This window comes from Apostichopus japonicus, chromosome 3 (genome assembly GCF_037975245.1).
Source record: "Apostichopus japonicus isolate 1M-3 chromosome 3, ASM3797524v1, whole genome shotgun sequence".
In the NCBI taxonomy this organism is placed as follows: domain Eukaryota; kingdom Metazoa; phylum Echinodermata; class Holothuroidea; order Aspidochirotida; family Stichopodidae; genus Apostichopus; species Apostichopus japonicus.
In genome coordinates, this window is record NC_092563.1 from 1,731,505 (window position 1) to 1,753,785 (window position 22,281).

At 37.5% G+C, this 22,281-nt stretch overlaps 3 protein-coding genes across 4 annotated transcripts in view; 1 reads left to right on the forward strand and 2 right to left on the reverse strand.

Moving 5' to 3' along the window:
• The window catches only part of LOC139959485 (E3 ubiquitin-protein ligase Su(dx)-like), a 37,320-nt gene extending 35,975 nt beyond the window's left edge, over positions 1 to 1,345 (reverse strand). Inside the window, exon 1 of one of the 2 annotated variants that reach the window (XM_071957144.1) lies at positions 1,188 to 1,345. The gene's annotated coding sequence lies outside the window, so the exon portion shown is untranslated. Of the gene's footprint in view, positions 1 to 835; positions 1,114 to 1,187 lie in introns of those variants that run through there. The other variant, XM_071957152.1, reaches the window with a different exon arrangement.
• A 1,882-nt stretch (positions 1,346 to 3,227) lies between these two features.
• Positions 3,228 to 10,818, reverse strand: LOC139959533 (proteasome subunit beta type-5-like). Its single transcript, XM_071957242.1, has 7 exons — positions 10,606 to 10,818; positions 9,362 to 9,506; positions 8,550 to 8,661; positions 7,706 to 7,805; positions 7,232 to 7,261; positions 6,068 to 6,272; positions 3,228 to 4,685 (listed from the first exon to the last, which is right to left on the reverse strand). Exons 1-7 carry the CDS (start codon positions 10,747 to 10,749, stop codon positions 4,591 to 4,593), a joined length of 831 nt encoding a protein of 276 aa, XP_071813343.1. The 5' UTR covers positions 10,750 to 10,818; the 3' UTR covers positions 3,228 to 4,590.
• Positions 10,819 to 14,045: 3,227 nt separating this feature from the next.
• On the forward strand, positions 14,046 to 21,237 carry LOC139959540 (uncharacterized). Its single transcript, XM_071957250.1, has 5 exons — positions 14,046 to 14,249; positions 15,947 to 16,124; positions 16,980 to 17,126; positions 17,984 to 18,192; positions 18,663 to 21,237. Exons 2-5 carry the CDS (start codon positions 15,969 to 15,971, stop codon positions 20,290 to 20,292), a joined length of 2,142 nt encoding a protein of 713 aa, XP_071813351.1. The 5' UTR covers positions 14,046 to 14,249; positions 15,947 to 15,968; the 3' UTR covers positions 20,293 to 21,237.
• The last annotated feature ends 1,044 nt before the right edge of the window (positions 21,238 to 22,281 follow it).

Sequence of the window (22,281 nt, forward strand, 5' to 3'; positions counted from 1 at the left end):
TATGTAAGAGGAATTTTGACTGATCCTGACCATCCTCTCCATAAATATTACATTACTCCACTTAGGTTGTATACCCTACCTCGTATGCGTACTGAACGCTTTAGACATTCTTTTTTACCGAGGAGTATAAAGCATTTGAACTGTCATATAACTAGATGATATTTTTATCATATTTTTGTACATATATTTTGCATATTTTTAAGCTGCGGAATCCATTTTATTATATCTTCATTTTATGATTGATATCAATAAATTTTACTTTACTCTAATTTACTTTAACCTTAAAGGAATGTGTAACCAATAATGTTCTAGGCCTATATCCAGTAGCTCAGTGGAAGAGAGGTTAAGTAAATATGCAATGGAAAAATGTTCAAAACTAATAACACTGAACATTCTGACATAACATCCTCTATGGAATCCTCTATGTTAAACTCAAGGCCTAGTAAGAAGTAGCCCTTACTCTATGTTATGCCATTGTTACCCTAAAAAGTGGTTACAGAGGCCATATTCGTTTCTTCAATTAGCCTAACGTTAGGCATTAGACCTTGACACAAGCTAGCTTTTAAAAAACTTGCATAACATAAGCTAACGTACAGCTGACTATTGTGCATCAGTCTACACTAAGTTAAAAATGTTTTTGTTACTAGTATTGTACTTGCCTACAAAGTAGTATAACTACTACACTAGAACTAGGCCTTGTACTGTAGTACTAGTACAAGTGGCCGCTAGCGGCTACTTTGTAAATTAGGAACTAAAACCGAGGATCATGAACTCAAACTGAGCGATTACTAACATATCTATTTATACAATATATCAGTATCATCACTTAACTTACACATATGCTCAACTTTGAAAGAATTTTCAGCGTCTAACACCGTAAACGAGCAGCACACTCCCTACTGCATCAATCATCGTTCATAAGTGTATCCTGGAAAATACGTAACACTAGGCCCATGTAGGCGGCGTTTGGATTACGTTATCATTACATGACATAGTGTACCAAAAATAGGATTACAAACTAGCCTTTCGTGTTGCACTGTGTACTGACATAAGTACACCACTACAAGTACAGTACTAGGCCTACTGACACTGCCAGTCATCGACTAGACGAAATCGTATTACTTTTCTCATGTAACACAACTTGAAGCGTCTGAACAAGATTACAATGTAATACATCCCAGACTTACCAAATGAACTGAACATATGCCACAACTAGAAAGCCAATTTTTATGACGAAAATCACGTTCAGCGTGTAAGTCAGGAACGAATTTGGTCATACCAGTCACAAGATGGTTCCGGTCGAGTTATTTATTTAGTCACGTGACGTATGATAGCGACCCGCTAACAAATATCAACTTACAATGTCAAGATACGCATGGATGGCAACCATCGAAGTTAGAAATAGATTAGTATCAGTTAGGAGTAATAATGATTGGTTTTGTGCCTCTTTCCCTACTGTTTCTTAATGGGGACTTGATCGTCCTCCCCTGATCGCTTTTTCTACTAAACTAAATTTTCTTGAGGAATGTGTCAATGATTTGATTTGGTTTCCGATATAAGAAATCAAGTACAAATTTAATAGAAGGAACAAACCGTCCGCTATTTTAGGTTTCGAGTTCATTGAAACAGAAGACTTTTTTTGCAAATCTGTTTGAGGAATATAGTACAATCATTGGTAATCAAACTTAACAAAATAGTCTTTTAGCTCATGCATTCTAACAGCTGCCTGCATATCCCAATAAACAACATTTGCTTTGTTAATTATTGACTTTCACTTATTTTAAAGACTTTTTTTCATCACTGATCAAAGTCCGGATAATGGTGAACAGGACTACTTAATCAAGGACCAATTAAACACAGAAACCTCAAACATGTTTTCTTCTATCCAAGTAGACAATTACCTTAAGTTGTAACCGTGTCATAAGTTATGCCATGCCCCAATCTTCATTTTCCCTTTTGTATATTACGAAAATGAGAATATATTTCCCCCTGGATCCAGGGATGGTATCTCCCCTCTTTTCAACCTTTCAAGTTTAGATATAGAGTAAAAGCAAGTGGGCTCGACGTTTCAATCCTTCACGATCTTCTTCAGAAGCTGCATTGATTCAGCCTCTGAAGAAGATCCTGCTAGTATCGAAACGTCAGGCCCACTTACTTTCACACATTCTCTTACACAGGCTCTTTAGTGGATCAGCATTTTTTTATTTATATTGATTTTAAGTTTAGATATAGCTTGCATAGTGCACAGGCTAAAAATCCTGCAGTGGTAATAATATTTGTCTTCTAGGATATGAGGTGCATAGGCTGCTCTAGGCGGATAGTCATATAAAATACAATTATAAATTATGTATTTTGTTAACACAGACAGACCCGATGTGATAGCAAAAGACTGGTTGGGGAGGGGGAGGGGCGGGCAGGGTGGTGTGGGAGAAGGATGAGGTGGTAAGTGGATGTCATCCTACATATCTTGACTTACTGACCTGTTGTCAAATTGAGGTACAATTATTTAATGAGATATTTCTGTGGCAGACAAAATATTCCAACTTTGTTAGTTGGATACCCCATCTAAATACCTGGTTATAGATTGAATATAACTTATCTGGACCAGGAAGTCCTTCCTTTACTCCAGTCAGTGCATCACAGTAGGTGGTGTGTCATGTTATGCTCTTCTGACTTAGGCTATTATAATCTTCTTGTTGATTTTGCCTTGAACCCTGGAAATCATTCCCAGGAATATTTAGGCTATAAATTAGGTTAAACTTAGGGAAACATGCAAGGTTATGCTAATAATAACTGCTCATAATTTTGTTTTGCAATCTTTACTTAGCTGTCAATGTTCTCTTAGTTAGAATTTATTTCTTTAATTTCCTTCTGCGGATAAATTATTCAAATAAGATAAAGTACATTTCCAGCTCAATTTGCCCTTACGACATTACTCACTCTACTGTTGCCAGATGCATTTACAATATAATCACACACATAAAACAATTCATATCTTCACAACACAATATGCTATGAGGAAGTGGTTTTGACCTAAAGATGCAGCAGTTAATTGTTTGTTAATTAAGCAATCAGCTTCAGCCAATGGAATGTCTCTGTAATTGAGAACACACAAGAAATGTTTGTTCCCCATCCCTTGCAGTGTATCGACAAAATTCCTTGCAACTGAGTGAGATCATGAACAAATTTTTAAACAAAAGTATACCAAACAATAATAGAAAACAAGGTTCTTTCACAAAAAGGAAATTTATTCTCGGGTTTTCAGTAGGGTCCAGGACAAACCAAATTCTTTTTCATTTAATTGGAAATCAGAGACGTTTTGAGACACATACATATTAACTTTTTCAAGATGGTGCTACTTAAATAATATTACTTGGCTACAGATATTTACTGATAAAATGAGTTTATAAAACCTTGTTAAAGTTACATACATAAAGTTACATACCAACTTTGGTCAATGAATCATGTGAGCATTAGTTAATTTACTTCACAAAAAATTGATATAACTGGAAGGAACATAGCAATACCAGTTTTACCTACTAGAATCTCTTACCGCACTATGTAATAGATTCCAGTTTCATTCAATAGTTTATCTTAGAAAACAAGTCTCTGTTATTTCAATAACATTAAGTGTTACCTAAGGCTAATAACCTCCATATATATGTGAAAGGCTATACCCATTGATCAAATGAATCTGACTTGAGTTATAAAAAAAAACATTAAAAAAAAAAAAACTTTGCAAATAAACTACCTGCCATTCAATCCTAATTTTCTGTTGTGTTTGGCTCAAAGATGTAATTATGGGAAAGCTTTTACAGTGACCCAATTCTTGTTATCAAGAAACCGGCCGAATACTCCAAAATAGATATGAGACCAAATGAACACAGATGCCATTTTCTAATAATCCACCACACGCATTACCCTATGATGTATGAAATTCAGGATATTGATCAATGTGTGCCTGTTGCTGTTAACTTTCGGTTAAGTGAAAGTTGACTGCCTCAGTATTGATAAATGCAACTTATAACATCTACAAGACTTCATAGAGTTTCATAGAGTTACATGCCAGGTCTGATTATGACAATTATATCACTGAGTTCTGCGGTAATGAACCTTGCAAACTGTTCTTGTGGTAATGGGCAGGAGGGAAGGGGAACAAAACTTTTAGAGGGTCCTGTCCTTAACCAGAATTGCTATAGTTTCCAACACTGTAAACTTTCATCATGTCTATGAATCTGAAGGAAGGGGCTGGAGCCAGAATTTTACACTATGCCTTGAGGTATTTGCAGGTTGCCATGGTTTTGCAAAGCAGTGGCAACATTTATTTCTTTTCAATGTAAGTGTACAAGCCAATAGACAGACACACTTATAGCCTCAAGAGAAAGTTTCTGAGACAAGCAAAAGTCACAAAGAAATTCAAACTTATAAAGTAATGTAAGAACTTGGACCAAAAGTATGACAAGTGATGATGTAATCCCACTGGACTCAATGTTGACACTATCAGTCTATGTACACCATATTGTTCAGACAATGAGGGCCTGTTGTTGCCCAAAGAGGAATACAAAGAAACCGATCCAAAAGGGATTTGACCTATGCTTGACCTTTCTCCTCTTGATATCTGTAGTGGAGGTCTTTAACATCCGTTTGTGATACCTTGACCCAACCTGTCTCTTGCATGTGGTAAACTGTCAAGAGAATAAAACAATGATATTAAATTAAAACAAAAAAACAAACAAACAAAACTATAACAGGGAGTCATTCATCCAGTATTGCATCACAAAAATGCTATGCAAAATGGGCATATTGCTATAAAAGTACAAAGATGCATAGCGGTGTTTTTTTAAACAGAAATCATGGGATTTATAAGAGCCAAAATTTAGAGTCTTCAAAATTGCTATAGCGAATATGCACAATAACTGCAGGTTTTTTTAGTCATATTGGATTCTTCCCACTAGTTTAAAGCAGAAGCACTTTGGTATTTTTAACATGATATTAATATTATGCAGTAATAAAACTACAGCATTGCTGAAGAAAGCAGTTGCAATTTAAAATATTATGCAAGTTTACAAAGCAAGATTAGAACTATAAACTAGCAAACAGTAAATACACAAGAACAGAGAAAAAGCATATTCTGGGACATTTATGAAGAAATTTTTTTTGCACAAATAGTCCAGGATATGGAACACAAATCTAATAGCAGCTAGTTGTTCTTAATAACTTAAAGAAGATTTTTGAGTTTGGTCACCAATATTTTTTTTTTTTGGTTTGTTCCAATTCCACTTAATAGTACTGTTACATACAAATTTTCTTTTGAATAGTAACAGAAACTTTGAAAGGTGAGAAATGTTGAATTTCAACAGTTTTGGTTTAATATATGCATGCAATTATGCATACTAGCATTTTTCTTGGAGTGGGGTGGGGGGGGGGGGGGGGTGGGGGAGGGCATGGTTTCCCAGTAATAATCCAATCATTATTGTGCAAATTTCTATAGTGTTACGTGACCGTTCTCAGACTTAATGTGGAGAACAGATCACGTGACATAAAAAGGAGAACACGAGGATGAAAGTAAGTTTAAAGCATTTAATAAGCTATTTACATGGCAGAACAAAGTATAAATATGAACATAATACATAACTATAGATTCTTAATTCAATTAACGTCTTTCTGAACTTGGAGAGCCGGGGGAGAGTTTCTGCTTATATCTTGAGTTATCTTGAGTTAGTGTGATTCCTCATTGATAGCTCTTTAAATTGATACCAATGTTTCAAACATTGATGAAACCATACAAGAGTTGCTTGGGAACTGGGTTTCAAAGGTTTTTTCATAAAGTTGAAATAAGAGTTAGCCAGTGGCAAATATATGACATTTGTACTCATGTGGTTGTGTGATTTAAACACCCAGCACATGCTTGAATAACAATGAAAGATTGATAATCAAAAAAAAAAAACAATCATTTTGGATTGTACTCTGGAGTCATTAGCATGAACAAAGGACCCACATAGCAAAATTTATTCAAATTATCAATGTCCAAGATCAAATTTGGTGATATTTATATGAATTTACTTACGATTGACAACACCACCACTGTATGCGTCTCTATGTGTAGCATGATAAATTGCCCTTTGACCTAAGTCATATGCCTCTTCGACGGTCATATCATACTTGTAGCCTGTGTCAAGGACACCGTATGCGTACGGTGAACCAGAGCCTACCGAGAACAGTCTGTCGGTACAACGGGTGCCATCGCTGTCCACATAGTACAAACCAGGCCCCTGCATAGAGAGAGAGATCAAAGTCAGCGGTAAATTTTGAAGGAACATCGCTATGTTAACACGAGTTTAAACTAGACCATCAAAAGATTTTGTAGCTCAATTGACTTTTACAAAGATTGTGAAAGCAAAACCATTCCATGTTGTCTGTGTGTGTAACAGATAATAGCAGTCTGAGATACAGTTTGCTTGTCACAACATGGTCCACTTTCAAGTTATGGAAGCTTTTTAGGAACTTCCATAGTTCCTTTGAAGGGGAAAAAATTTCCACGAGAGAGAGAGAAATAAATTCCATCTTCAAGTTTAGAATCAAAATCTCTATGTTAAAATGAGTTAATAAAATTAAGAATTCAAACAGAAAATATGACACCATTCTTTTCACTCCTTCTTAACACTTTTTCTTCTCTTTTCCCTGACAGCAGTCACCCTTTCCTTAGAAAAGTAATGAGCAAACAAACAGACAAACAATATTTATTGGAAAAGTTACATAATGCCATTTCAAGTCAACAGACTTATGATTGGTAGCAATGTCCTTTGCCATTACATCTAAAACTATCTTTAATACAACCAGAATGCTAAAAACCAATGAGGTTCAATGATACATCATGCAAAGTTTTTGAGAATTTGTAAGTTTTTCTCGCATAATGGAAAAATCTTTTCCTTCCTCTGTTTGCACTTTCCATGTTAGAATTGTTGAGCTGTCACCAAGCATTGCAAGTAGCAAAAACCATTGGAAACGTCTGACTTTACAATTGTGGAGACAACATTGCTTGGATAACACTTTCACTACGATAAGGATCTCAACGCAATGATCTGCCTTTTCTCTTTACCAGGTAAATCATAGTTAGTATGAAATTGTCAAGTTTCTGTTGGTCTTAAAATATCTCTTTTACAAGCCAAGTGCCCATACACACAAAACCAACAGCTTTACTGAAAGGTAGGTAAACATATGAATCACTTACTCTCTTGTCCCATCCAGCTATCATCGTGCCCTGTCATGAAACGAACATAAAGAAACAGTTATGTATGAAGAGCTCCTAAATTTTCTTTTCCATATTTCATAACTTTGATCTTAAACTGTGCCAATGGATGTTACCTTACGTTTCCTGTCTTGTATGCTCTAATAACAATATCACAAATTTTTGAAAGTGATTTCAATTGGAGGAGTCCTCACTGCAGCAGTGATAAATGACAAAAAAAAATCACATCATGTGAAGGAATTAGTTTCCTTTTTTTTTTATCTATCTCAGCAATCAAAACTATATGACAAGAGTTGCCATCATCCTAAGTTTAAGCCTTTCCTTTAATACATCCTCTTGCAACATGACATACTTTATATGACATGTATATTTCAACATATATGAAGCACAGAGAAGTTTTGTTTCATAAATACATCTAGGCAATAATAATGGAGAACTGAATCCAAGATTTCATACCACAGAAAGACCCATTCCCTTGTAGTTGTACAGGATGTTGGCAAGGAGCTTGGAGGCCGCTGCCACTGATATCCTCTCTTTGTTTCTCAGCTCGTAAATTCTGAGAAGAAATAGATTCAAGCGGGATATGACAAAGGAAAACTAAGTAATGTCATCACACAGAATCAATCCATAGTACTATGCGAGTCCTGTGTTCTATGGGATGTCTCCTATACAACAGCACTTCAGGCAAATTAGTTATCTCCGAAACGTTTATACCCTGAAGAAGATGCTTGACATGATTCATGTCATGTCGTATTCAACGTTGCACAGAATGATTTTCCCATCTCTTTGAATGGTGCAGACTGAACCCAACCTAAATTTACGCTCATTTCAGTTAAACCCGATGATGTTGAGTAGGCAATGAAGACGACTGGGGAAGCAATTGTTTACCTCTTTACCAATATGTCAGCCAATGCCTTGTATAATAATTAACATCAGATTTCTCTATGAAGATATTACATATTTCCCCCCTCTCAAATGTTAGCTTTCTTCTTCAACTTTAGTTAAAGAAACACACACAAAAAACATATAGCTAGGGATATGATAAAGGTTGCCAGGACCAGGGGCAACTTTTCAAAGTGGTTCCCAGTTCATGAGATGTTTTGGTGGAACTGTTGGCCACTTGAGTGTTACCAGGCATTTGACATTTTCCAATATATCATATACTCATTTTGATGCATAGAAGGTTTCACACAATTTATTTTATAGCTGTTTACTTTGCTCTACAAAAGAATTATGGCTGAGAGTACCTTATTGGCTAGGCTCTACCCAGTGTTAAGAACAGCTCATTAATAAGTCATACCTGCATTGTTCTGCCAGAACCCTCTCCCAAAAGGAACAATCAGCAGCACCGCCAGCCATGGTACCCAGTAAATACGGATTAATTTCTATTACTTTCTTCACTGTCTGTGATGCTATAACAAACAAGAAACACAGAAACATGAAATTGTGTAGTTATTGATTGATGATCAAATCCCAACTTTGTAACACAACACTTAAATACCAGTGCTATGGTACAGTGGATAAAGGTGGTGGCATTAGAAGCAATGGAACCTAGCATCTGGGGCCTTGGGTTCAATCCCTTGCCTGCCAAAGTTAGGTGTTTTTTTTCATCCAGGCGAAATCCACAGTTTTCCCATCTGAAAAGGTCTTCCAAAATTGAAAAAAAATCTGAAATGAGCTGAAACTGTAAATTAAATAGCCACCCAATGTGAAGTGAAAATATTAAGCCATGTTTTGGTTTCTATCACATGGTTGCTAGTGTTGTAAAATAACTGTTTTAGCATATCACTAGCCAGGGGATAACAATGAACAATTTGTAGTTAGAAAGAACACTTTCAAAGTGTAAAATGATACAAGCCTATATGTCAACAATATTAAAGGAATAGAAATTCTGCATAATAATGGTAACATTTGAACAATCAAATTCAATTTAAGTCCTATTGTACAATACCTAATTTGCAATTCCAAAATTACAATTAACCTCAACATTGGTTACACTCAACTGCAATATAAAATTAAAATGAAACAGATTCATGATTACTTGCCAATATAAATAACTTGATGTATACAGCCTGGCTTCACAGGACAGTCTACAGTATGCTTGACACTTACCAATGTATGGACCGGCCGTTGCCCTGGAATCTACTGCAATAATGACTCCATGCTCAAACTTAAACCCTAAAGTAGTTGTACCATGAAGGAAGCGAATCTTTGGACCACCATCCCTCTTGGCCAATTGAGATAGATATTCCGCAGGCTATGAAGTACAAAAATCAAATTAAAAATCAAGTATATCGTTAAACATTGAAAGGATCATCAATGTTCGCATGTACACAGAATTTTAAGGAGATGTAATACACATCATTTGGTCAACATTCTATTCTTATGCCTCTGCTTCTCTCTGGAATGACCTCCCGGCTGACATTCGCCTTAACGACAATTTAAACTCCTTTAAATCTATGTCAAAGACTCCCTTATTTGTAATGCTTATGCTTGATTTTTCTTTCTTTTGCGCTTAGAAGCTTTTGCATTTTGCGCTTTATAAATTCCTATTAATTTTTATTACTACATGATGCTTAAATTTGGGTAAAAGGATACCAAGTCAACCAAGACTTTAACAGCTTCAAATGACATGTGTATGATGTGTAACATATTTGTCAAGGACATAAGGTGTTTGTCTTCCAACTTTTGCTAAATGTTGTAACTCTGTTGTTTATATGAAATGTAAAGACACTGCTCAGTAGTCAGATTAATTATTAGCATTAATAAAAACAATGGGTTCACACTATTTTAGATCAAGGCTTGTACTGTGGAATTGCCATCAAAAGCAATTTAGCCATAGCCAAAGTCTAAGCCATAGGCAGTACTAGATTTGGCTTGTAATGTAACATTGGTGAATCTCTTGATAATGCTATGGAGACAACGAGCACTCTCATCTTTTCCTCAAATTATTATAGCCTCAGTATAGCCAATAATTCATGGAATAGTGTAGTATGTTACTGTTAAATCTTACAAAATTGAGCCTGTATGTAATTACTGTAGGCCTAGGCTAGGCCTAAACCTATACGGATTGTAGGCTAAAACTATACGATAATGGAGACAAATATGACTAGGTCTATAGACTATACTGACATAACTGTCCTGAATTTCCATACAAATACGATTAATCAAATGAAAATATATCTTCTCTTAACAGCACAGGCACCGCCATAGCTAGTATTGCTGAATGAGCCTAATGTTAAGAAAGTAGACTTAAACCAACGTTTAGGCTAGGCCAATACACAATGACTTTGCACTGTCATGTACATTATCACACGTAAGGCTAGAAAGTATGAGGTTATGAGAGACATACATACCTCTGCGACCGGTGGAAGTGTAAATTTGGAGTCTTGCAATGGATCATCATTAAGAAGACTAATATTCATTGATTGCAATGATTTATCCGGAAAGCCATCAATATGCTGATGCAGATTGAGCCCACAAATTTGTTCCAGCGCCATTGTCAAGCTGTCGTGGTTTCTATAGTTAGGCCTAGCGAGCTAGTTCAGTTTATAGATAATATATTCCGTCCGTGGTTACCGCTCCATTCATGAACTTCATTCTGGTCACATCTGTGTAACTCTTCTTTACTTACATCTGGTGCAGGCTGTAATCGATAGCTAACGGCAAATCCATCAGAAAAAATTGTTGTTGAAGCTAGCATACCATCCGAGTCCAAAAATAGACCACAGTAAATGGACCCGCACTTTCAGCCGCGTTTTCAAACGAAGAGAGGTTAAAACAATAATTGAACAATAATTGAAGTTAGAGTACACATATCCATAGTGTGCGACGGGTCGAGTTAGCGAGACGCAATTACGGTGTCTTGTAAATTGTAATGCCCATTAGTAATCATAACTCTGACAACAGGTACATTCAGTTTTACATTGAATAATAATACTAATAATCTCAATTTAACATAACTTGACTACATATATTCAATATTTTTTTTTCATTTTTTTACAGGCTCAAACTGTCGAGCTTCGTGATGAAAAGAAAAAATCACCGTTCGACGCAATACGAGGACAAACGTTCACAATGTCATACAGTTTTTCATGTAAATCGAATGTGCGGCTGAGTTTATATCGGCATTTTGCCTAATAGAATATCCTTCAAATTATCATATGTTATGGCACTACTCTTCCTCTATACCCTCTGGTAAAGATTGTAGTGATCCCGTACCAACACAAGGAAATACGACGTCATCAAATACCGCCTTCCTCACTAGTAAAGTACCCCTAAATAAAAATATTACTATATTTTTTCGCTTAAATTGAATGTGCGGCTGAGTCTGCATTTTGCCTTAGAGAATATCCTTCGAATTAATATATGTTGTAGCACTGCTCTTCCTCTATACCCTCATTTTACGATTGGAGTGATCCCGTACCTACACAAGGAAATATGACGTCATCAAGACCCCTTCCTCACAGGTAAAGTACCACTTAATTCACAATTTACATAGTTTTTCACATACATTGAATGTGCGGCTGAGTTTATATATGCATTCGGCCTAATAGAATATCCTTCGAACACTACTCTTCCTCTATACCCTCATATAAAGTTTGGAGTGATCCCGTACCCACACAAAGAAATATGACGTCATCACAGATCCCCTTCCTCACAAGTAACGTACCACTAAATTCACAATTTACATAGTTTTTCACATAAATTGAATGTGCGGCTGAGCTTATGCATTTTGCCTAATAGAATATCCTTCAAATTACCATATGTTATTGAATTCATTTGTTTTATCACCAATTGTGTACAATGGGAAAGGAAGTCTCCTATAAAGTCTTAAAAAGACTTAACAAGGTAGGAGACTGTTATGGCACTACTCTCCCTCTATACCCCCATATTAAGATTATAGTGATCCCGTACCCACATAAGGAACTATTACGTAATCAAAGACCCCCTTCCTCAAAAGTAACGTACCACTAAATTCACAATTTATGTAGTTTTTCACATAAATTGAATGTGCAGCTGAGCTTATATCTGAATTTTGCCTCATATGATATCCTTCAAATTAATATATGTTGTAGCACGTACTCTTCTTCTATACCCTCATATTACGATAAGAGTGATCCCGTACCTACACAAGGAAATATGACGTAATAAATAACCCCTTACCCACAACTGTTGGCTCCCCTCGGCTCCCCCCGCGACTCTCGGCTCCCCCGCGACTCTCGGCTCCCTCCGCGACTCTCGGCCACCTCCGCAACTCTCGGCTCTTCCCGCGACTCTCGGCGCCCTCCGCGACTCTCGTCTGCCTCCGCTACACTCGTATGCCTACCTTGGATTTTTTTTTATCACCTTCACAATAAGTTCTCTTTGTGTATCTGATGGTGTATCTGATTGGTGGTACACCACCTGACAATGATCACTCAGTGACAATCTCGATGCAAGGGGTCTGGGGTTGAGAGCGGATCAGTCGTTTAGCCCGGCAGCCCAGTGCACTTTGATCAAACGAACGAGGTACCAATATCTGAGTATTAGAACATTTGTGGAAAAACCCAGTATATCCAAAAGTGGATGTCTGCCGTGGTCCCTCTGCTGCATGTGGCCCATGGGGCCGGTTAAAGGGGGACCAAAAATGCATCTGATCAAACGAACGAGGTACCACTTGAAACCAATGTCAACTTAATGCATGAATGCCACAAAGTACTGAATGGCCCATGCCAGACAAATTTTCCGCTGCTAAGGGCCCGCCAGACGCCCCCAAATATGGCCCAAATGCCCATTATCGTAGCATTGACCCAGATTAAATATGCAAGGTACCACTCAAAACCGGTTTGGAATGTTCGGGTTGATCTTACAGACTATGGAAATCATCATGCCAGACAAATTTTCTGCTACAAAGGGCCCGCCAGACGCCCCAAAAGGGCCCCTAAAAATGCATTTGATCAAACGAACGAGGTACCACTTGAAACCAATGTCAACTTAATGCATGAATGCCACAAAGTACTTAATGTTACAAATGTCATGTCACAGGGCACATATAGTCTGCGTCAATATACAATTCATTAGGCCCATATAGGGCCGCATTGGGCCACCTATTCTTTCTATCTGGTGGGACCTATGCAGAAGAAAATTTGTCTTGCATTGGCAGTTCTTTACTCTGTGGAAAGTACCTTTGCATTTGTTATCGGTTTTGTGGTACCAACTATGATTGATCATAGCCCATTTGGGGGCCCTTTTTTTAGTTGTCTGTTGGCCCCTTTGTAGCAGAAAATTTGTTTGGTATGATAATTTCCATAGTCTGTAAGATCAACCCGAACATTCCAAACCGGTTTTGAGTGGTACCTTGCATATTTAATCTGGGTCAATGCTTCGATAATGGGCATTTGGGCCATATTTGGGGGCGTCTGGCGGGCCCTTAGCAGCAGAAAATTTGTCTGGCATGGGCCATTCAGTACTTTGTGGCATTCATGCATTAAGTTGACATTGGTTTCAAGTGGTACCTCGTTCGTTTGATCAGATGCATTTTTGGTCCCCCTTTAACCGGCCCCAGGGGCCACATGCAGCAGAGGAACCACGGCAGACATCCACTTTTGGATATACTGGGTTTTTCCACAAATGTTCCAATACTCAGATATTGGTACCTCGTTCGTTTGATCAAAGTGCACTGGGCTACCGGGCTAGTTCGGTAGTTTGGTTTTCGTGCCCAAGTTTTTTCCTGGGTGACTTTTCTTAATAAAAAGTAGTAGCGGCAGCGGTGCTAAACGTGCATGCTAACTTCAATCTGGTTTAATTACCTTATATTACGAATGTACGGCTGAATGTGCGGCTCGAAAATAGAAATCCTTTTTTATTTACATTAGAAATGGAAGTTAGGTCAAACACAATATACTCTGTATATTTTGGTGCTATTCGTGCAATCTAGCCTTGGACTTCACCTGAAGAACGCAATACTATTACTAAGAAGAACGAGCCTAAAGTACCAGGATAAATCACTTTGCCTCTTGTAAGTGACGTAGGCATTAGTCAACAAGAAAAGATTAATATTTTTACTATAGCCAAAGTATAGGCTATTGTACAATAGTATAGTAAAGGCTTCATAATTGACGCACCCCCGTAATTGGCGCACCCTCAATTATTACTAGCAACGATATAGAAGGCCACCTAAACTTTTTGCAGTCAAGCAGAATTACATATTTCATGAGTTTGAATCCATTTCAGCTATTTGCTGACCAAATTGTGGTATTTTTTAAGCTTTTAACACCCTCCCCCCAGTTTTACACATTTTTTGGACATTTGGAAATCTTACTCCCTAAAAATAACCAAAATTACTTCAATATGATACCACTTCTCTCTGGGACCTGACCTGTCTAAGCTTAGAGGTTCAGAGCATAGCAAACAGCATCCAAAGTCAATGGATGTATACTTAGGCCTACACTACAGTTAGCTTATCGACGAATGTGTCAATTTAGGGGTATGAAAGAACTTGACACAGCAGACATTTTGTGGTCAAATTCTTCTCAATTGTTCGTTGCGTAGGTACAGAACAATAAATATTTTGAGATCATTAAATTTCTAAGGAACTAAACATATGAAAAGTGCATGCAGTTGAGTGATTTTGATTTTAAGTTGACCGACATTGTCAATCCAATCCTTAAGTGCGTCAATTATGAGCCCACCATGCTACTACTTACAGTAGTACAAGTTAACGTACAAAGTTATTTACAAATCAGTTATTACAAAAATCACACATTCACAGCCCCAATGGGACTGGGGTTGAGAGCGGATCAGTCGTTTGGTAGTTTGGTTTTCGTGCCCAGGTTCTTTCCTGCGCGACTTTTTCTTAAAAAGTACCCTCGTTATTGACGTCAAATATTATTAGCAACGATACAGCAGGCAACCTAAAATTTTTGCAGTCAAGCAGAATTACATATTTCATGAGCTTGAATCCATTTCAGCTATTTGCTGACCAAACCGTGGTTCATTTTATAATTTTTTTCATAATCATGCATGTGAAGAAATAGGGAGTTGGGATACTGCCTCTGGCAATGGTGTCAATAAGGTGGCACATTGAAATATAAAGGTGCCCCTTTTTACATTATATATACAGAGGAAGGATGAAGAAGACAAAAAGGAGATCCTGTGACACAACTGTCCCCAGGGACCAACGTAGCTCTAGATGTCTCTGGTCTAGATAGTTATGCTACTGTAGTTCTCATTTGTGATCAGTCTGATTTATTGGTAAACAGGTTGTCAATGGTCAGTAAAAAAAACAGGAGAAATTCATGTGATATTGCAATTAAACAATGAACTTTTACTATCATGAATTAATCAATGGGGACATGTATTAGCTAACTGACTGTGATTGGATGAATAAGCAAGACTGTCTTCCTGATTTAAACAATGATTGCAACAACAAAAAACAATATCAAATACTTGATCAAAACAGCTCAAGCATAAAGAAAAAGATTTGGGCTCTCTATTACATTTTACATATTGGCCTAGATACATTTGCAAAAGAAGGTAAAGAACAAATAAAACTTTGTATCAGTGCATCAGGTAAGAATGAGCATCAGAAGTGACTAAGCATCAGAAGTCACTGAGAACTACAACTCAGGTATTGAGCTAAGGTTTCAGTTTTTAATATTTCCAGGATCTCTTCTAAGTATAATTTGTTTTTTGTGTGATTATCTCCATGCATAGATGATGTTATCAGGGCCACAAGATGGCGGGCTCACCTATCATCATCTGTCCCAGTGAGGAGGAGTTACAGTCAGATAGCCAGAGAAACATCAAATGCCTTGTCACTGGTTGTGACAAGCTCTTTTCAACTCTACCTGCAATGTGGATGCACAGTGCTAAGACACATCATGTTTACAAGGTGAATGTTGTATAGACTACAAAGGTGCATGTACTTTAGTCTAGCTTTAAACATTGGCTGCTTTACAGAACATTTAACATCACAAATTCAGACATCCTTGTAATTGAATCAAGTTTTTAAATCTTGCATTTATGTCTAAGTGCATTGACTGACCTTAAAGTCACTTATTCTTTATATCTTGCCAAAGGCAAAAGGAATAGATTAGAGGGGGGCAATGACATGTAACTTGTGTGTGTATGGTGACTCTCACGCTGTTAAACATTATGACTCAAAAAGTGTAGGATTGATGTTCTTCATACTGGATATTTGGATACTTCATGTGGTGAGTTGTATGAACGAGCTTGATGGCCAAATCCAGAGGTCAGTGTAGACCATAAATCTGAAATCTTAGACTAATACAGCCGGGAATAATTATCCAGTATCACATTGGAAAATGCCATACAAAATGGTCAAGCTGCTATACAAGAGTAAAGATGTATACCAATTTTTCTACACAGAAAAAAAAAGGATTCAGTCAGAGAAAAAAATTCTGAGCCTAGAAAATTCTACACAAAATTTGATGTTTTAAGTATGCTCTGACTTCACAAGCTTGTTAGAGTTAATTTGAAATTTAGAGACTTGAATGGTGACACATTGCAATGTTCACTGGTTGAAACGTCCAATCAAAGTTCTTTATTGGACTCATGTAATATGTATTTTAAGAACTGTAATTGAAGCTCTAAGGTTAAAGTGTGTCCTAAGCAATGTGACAGCAGATTAGTATCACTTAGTTTGCATGGCATCCCACACGGTGCATCCGTCCTCGTAATGTTACATCAACAATACATTTTTTTCCCCTTCTTTTCTCAATACCAGGATGAGGCATTCAAACAAGCAATGTCAAGCACCAAGAAAAAAGATCGCTCAAAGTCGGTCATCAAGCAGTTTTTTTGTCCAATGGCTGGATGCAACAGGGGAGAAAGCGGCAATAAACCCTTTGATCGACTAACCACTTTGAAAATGGTAAGAAATGACTACCTCTTGATCCAATCTTGTAAAACAATGTTTTGTGTTTATCTTGGTTAACATTGAACATTGGATATATTCACTCTTCAATAAAATATTTTAAGAAATGTTGTCCATCACTTTGACCAGTAAAGTTTCAATTCAAACAAAGGACAAAACTGTCTTTTGTTTTTCAAAATTTCAGCTTTTGCTTTTTGGATGTCATACTGATATGAGAATAGTGCCTGTTTTACAAGATTTTCAGAGACTAATGGAATCTGTAACATTTTCATTGTTTTATGATCATGGGATGAACGCCTCTGAGGGTGTCCTAACTTGATCAATTGGAGTCTCGTATTGAGTTCATACTAAGATTTGTCAATTAATTTGGTTAAAATTGCTGGTAGACAGTAATGGAGTGGTAGAAAAGTGCAATATGTTGCTTTAAACTAGTGTTATGGCCCAGTGAATAAAGGCAGTGGCATAAGAAGCAGTGAAAGCTAACATATAGGGAGTGTCATGGGTTAGAGTCCTGGTTAGCTAAAAGTAAGATGGGTTTTTTATCCATGGTAGTTAGAAGGGGCCTTCCAAATGGTACAAAAAATAAAAAATGAACTATGGCTATTCCAATTGTGAAGTGTACGTAATAAGCTATACAGCCTCTCCCACATGTGACTGTTGAACAATTACAAATAACTGCCCTTTCAGGTGGTCCGTTATAGATATTAGATTATGAAGGAAGGCCAATTGTGATCAACTCCCCATCACTGGTATCTATTGCTAGATAATTGATTTTCTTGAAGTTGATCTCAAAATGTTTCGGTCTTAACCGAAGGGGTTAGAACTAATTTTCTTTGTCTCTCTCTCCAAATTAGCATTATATCAACCAACATGCAGAGAAAAAGTTTGTATGCGAGAGGTGCGGCAGCAAGTTTGGCAGTTCAAGTTACCTGGATGTCCACGTCAGCCGCTGTGGTCAGATGTTTAAATGCAGCTGTGGAGTACCATATACCACACCAGAGGCATTATATGTACATGCTAAGAGACAAAAACATGAACTTACAGAAGAATTCCTCAAGTCTCGGTGAGTGTTGACACTTTATATCGGAAGAGTAGGTCGGGCAATATGGCTTTTGGCTGCACAGGAACAGGACCTTTTAGATTTAGTGGTTTATTTGTATACTATTTTCAAGATCGGTACTTTCATATTTGGAACAGAAATTTCTATGCTTTAGAATCCTCTTTGTGACCCTGGAGAGACCAGCTGCAGTTTTATTGAACCTAATAGAATAGGTTCATAGTAGTTAGGTTAATTTTTCCTGAAATCGGAATTTTCTGCATAGTTTTTGGAAAAGTGTGAAATTTCATTCAATTATAAGATTCCTCATAGAATTTTTTGATGGTTATTTACAAGAATGTTAATTTGCCTAGGTTTAAGGAGAGATTCAGGTTTTCATTTTGAGGTAGTATTAGTTAATTGAGAAAACACTGTGACTTCATGCAGTGATCGGGAAGCTTCATTCACTTTTTCTTTTTTCATTAATTTCTTTTTAGAAAATACAAATGGCGCAGGAAAGACTTGGAGGCTAAAGCATTTAACAAACCCACTGTTAAAAAGCGAGGCCTTGTTCCACTGCTTCCGAAACCACCTGTGTTTATACTTCACCAAATAGTTTGCCCAGTAAAAGTTTCCACCTGCACCCAGACAGATGGAGGGCATTTACCTTCGTACCCAACCCCAAAGAAGAAAAGGCAATCCATCACTAACGAGAAGAGACTAAAACAGCCTACGACAAAAAGGAAAAGAATTGACCGAAATGCTGAGGTTTTATCACAACGACATGCTAATACTGGTAGTGATCACTTTGCTTCTCAACAGTTACAAAGGTTAGCTTCAACTGCAGAAACAGAGTTGACCAACATTCCTTACAATGTTATTCAAGTCATTTCAGACAGACAAGGTCCAGTGACCATTCAGCAACCCCCTCATGAGAGGAATGGTAGAGCCCATTTTGCAAATTACTCCCGTACACTGTCGTCTGCATGCAATCAGTTAACCTCGCAATCACCTTTACATTATTCGAGTGCTGCCACAGATGGACTCTCAAGTCAAGGTATTCAAAGTTCAAATTTGGTATCTGTTGGAAGTTCACTAGCGGGTGGGATACCCAGCAGCTCCTCTCATGGGTCAGGTTGCATGATGACAAACATAGGGACATCAGCACCATCCAGTAGCTATCAAACTAATGTAGTGACAGTCTCCACTGGTTCAGATCCGGAGCAAGCTGGCACAGTGCAAGCTGCGTCTAATTTACTCACTATGGCAACGGGGTCGAACGTGATATCTACAGCAAATGAACCGCAAAACGCCCTCTCCTTCGCAAATTCATCGACCTCCACAGAGAGTAACGATTCGATTAATTTCCGCAGCATCGGTACAACGTTTGAAACCTTCGGAGTGCCGACACAGACGGATTTCAGCTTCTTGGATTTGTTTGCCTCTTGTGACATACAGACTCAAACCATAGAGAGCATATTTGCCTGCAGTCCGGTCAACCAGGAAACGTCAGCTACCCAGACACAACTCCAGTTGCTTAGGGACAGAGCAGTGGAGACTATTGCAACTACCACGACGGATGCAGAGACATTGGTGAACAATATGCTGGAAGAAGATGCACATCAGACGTCCATGCAGACCCAGACATTAATAGCAGAACAGAGTACCATGGAGACACAAACTCCCAGCAGCAGTACCCATGCTCTGAATAATATGAGAACAGTCGAACTCCAGACTATGACCCACTCCACGATTGCTACCTCTCCTTGCCCTCTTCCTGAAGGAGAGGGGGGTCTGCAACAAGAAACACAGGAAACACAGACAATGAAAACATTGTCATCCCACGATCTACTCTCTCTTGATATCTACACCCAGACGGGACTGAATGATGTCGACCTCTCAGATAGAACTCATCTGGATGACCTGGAGTTTGCGGACATTCATACGCAAACGATGGACGACTTTGATTTGGGAGTTTTTGGAATGGATGGGAACAGCACGTCTGTCCAAACAGATGTCCCACTCGTCAGCAGGGGAGAGGGTAGCCATACTGTAGGTACACAAGTTCAAATGGAGACGGTCTCAGCTGACGTTCAGACTGATGCACATACTGTACGAATAGTCTAGTTATTACAAACAAGTATAATGGATGGAAAGTTTGTAACGTAATCATGTAGCTATGTGTTATGAACGAATCAAAATTCAACTGAAGGAGTCCAGTGATTTCAAACCAGTATAACGGATGTAAATTTGTAATGTAATTATGTTGGGTACGTTCTGACTGATTCAAAACTCTACTGAAGGAGTCAATCACCAACCATACTGAAGGATGGTCTTAGAGTACAGATGATGTTTCTTTACCAATTGATCAAGACATTTTCTCAATGTTTGTTGTGTTTTTTGTCATTTGATCACCAAAGGGATATGGTCACATTATGATTAGTGATAGAGAAATACAAGAGAAATGTAATGATTTGATAGTGTTCTGGAAACTTTGTCAAATATCCTGGGAAATGACCTCTTTATTATCTTTCGGGACCATCCAGGTGGATCGACAAAGATTTTTTTGATGTAGTCACAAACTTTTGACAAAGTTATATTAAAGCCTGTAGTTGATAAGCTTTCTCAATGGTAACTTGCTATTCTAGCTACTCCAATGTGAGCACAGAAAATGTCAGTTTGTTAATGTCATTTATTTCTAAATTTGTGTCTAACTTAACAATTCAGTTGGAATTGTTGTATTCCCAGTGTATGCTGGATTTAGCTTCAAGTCTAGTACTATCTTCATGTAGAGTGTAACCTCTTGTACTCTTTTCCTCAGATAATTAACCCCTCATTTGGTATGCAATCTGAAATTGAGTTCTCCTGTAAGAAGAGTGTTGAGAGGTTTTAGTCTTTCATGTATGATTCCCATTGATTACAGTGTGTGTATGCTTTATGTAAAGCGTCAAGCTCTTTTGTCCATATTTTATTATATCATAAATTATCATTGTCCTGAATGTATTGAAATTTCCTTCCTCTTGTTACAGAATTAATAAGGACAGCAGCAGTAATGAAACAAAACAAAATGGATATTTTGTTAAATGCATTTTTTGTATTTCTATCAATTTCGTCAACAACTTTTAATGAACTACAATATCACCTGAGACTTTAGCAAGTTACAGTTGAAAGACTATACAAGACCTGTAGGCCAATGCCAATGATATATTATTCAATACTGATACAGAAACAAGTAGAATAGTAATGAAAGAAGACTAGAAAGTGAGACTTAAGAAGTCACATCTCCAAAAGGAAGAAGGCAACTCAACATGTTTAAAATGAGACTGGCAATTTCATGCATCCAGGTGTAGTATTAACACAAGTACTGATGCAATACAATACAACAGTAGTTACATGCAGGATATGATACTGTGTGTTATAAATAACTGACAAAAATCCAAAACAAATGAAGGGTTCCTGGTTACTACTGCTTTGGTATTTACAGAGTCAATGTGTTTTCATTTGCAGTGCAATTTCCCCACCCCCCCCTCCCCCCATGAAATACATTATCAACATATAAAGACACAGTACATTGTTGGCTAAGGGGACAGTTGTTAGGTTAGGGCGACCAGATGTCCCATAGTTTTCAGGGAGTCTCCATGTATGATGTACCTGAATAAAGTTTCCCCTGTATTTACGGTCCCCATATCATACCAAGAATCTCTGAACTGTTCCCATAATCATAACAAGTGTCCACGGAACTACTCCCCACTTTGAAAAAGGTCAATATGATCTACTTGGTGTTTATAAATTCCAAGTCAATGAAGATAATGATATGCTATATATATATTTCTGTGGAATTTTTTTGGCTAGGTGGCACCCAGGTATTAAATCTCAACTATGATTAGAAAGTCACAATTTTAAGTAAGAACATTGTCTGCAATGTGGAGGAGTACAGATTGTCAAACAATCAAATCCATACCAAACACTTTAATCATGTGGACAACGTTGACTGTTCATTGAAACTGTAACAAATCATTCGATCTACAGTGTACAAACATCAATATTGATTGACAGTGCAAGCACTCTGGGGCATCTATATTCCAGCAATGTCAAGTGTACATTTTAGTAAATGTA

What these genes read in the sequence shown, in the direction of transcription:
- LOC139959533 (XM_071957242.1), bottom strand. Translation starts at nt 10,749, where the DNA reads ATGGCGCTGGAACAAATTTGTGGGCTCAATCTGCATCAGCATATTGAT. An exon ending in AGGGAATGGGTCTTTCTGTG is followed by an intron (nt 7,262 to 7,705) that starts GTATGAAATCTT and finishes GTTTCATGACAG; the next exon opens with GGCACGATGATAGCTGGATG. An exon ending in TAGCTGGATGGGACAAGAGA is followed by an intron (nt 6,273 to 7,231) that starts GTAAGTGATTCA and finishes CTCTCTATGCAG; the next exon opens with GGGCCTGGTTTGTACTATGT.
- LOC139959540 (XM_071957250.1), top strand. Translation starts at nt 15,969, where the DNA reads ATGGCGGGCTCACCTATCATCATCTGTCCCAGTGAGGAGGAGTTACAG. An exon ending in AGACACATCATGTTTACAAG is followed by an intron (nt 16,125 to 16,979) that starts GTGAATGTTGTA and finishes TCTCAATACCAG; the next exon opens with GATGAGGCATTCAAACAAGC. An exon ending in GAAGAATTCCTCAAGTCTCG is followed by an intron (nt 18,193 to 18,662) that starts GTGAGTGTTGAC and finishes ATTTCTTTTTAG; the next exon opens with AAAATACAAATGGCGCAGGA.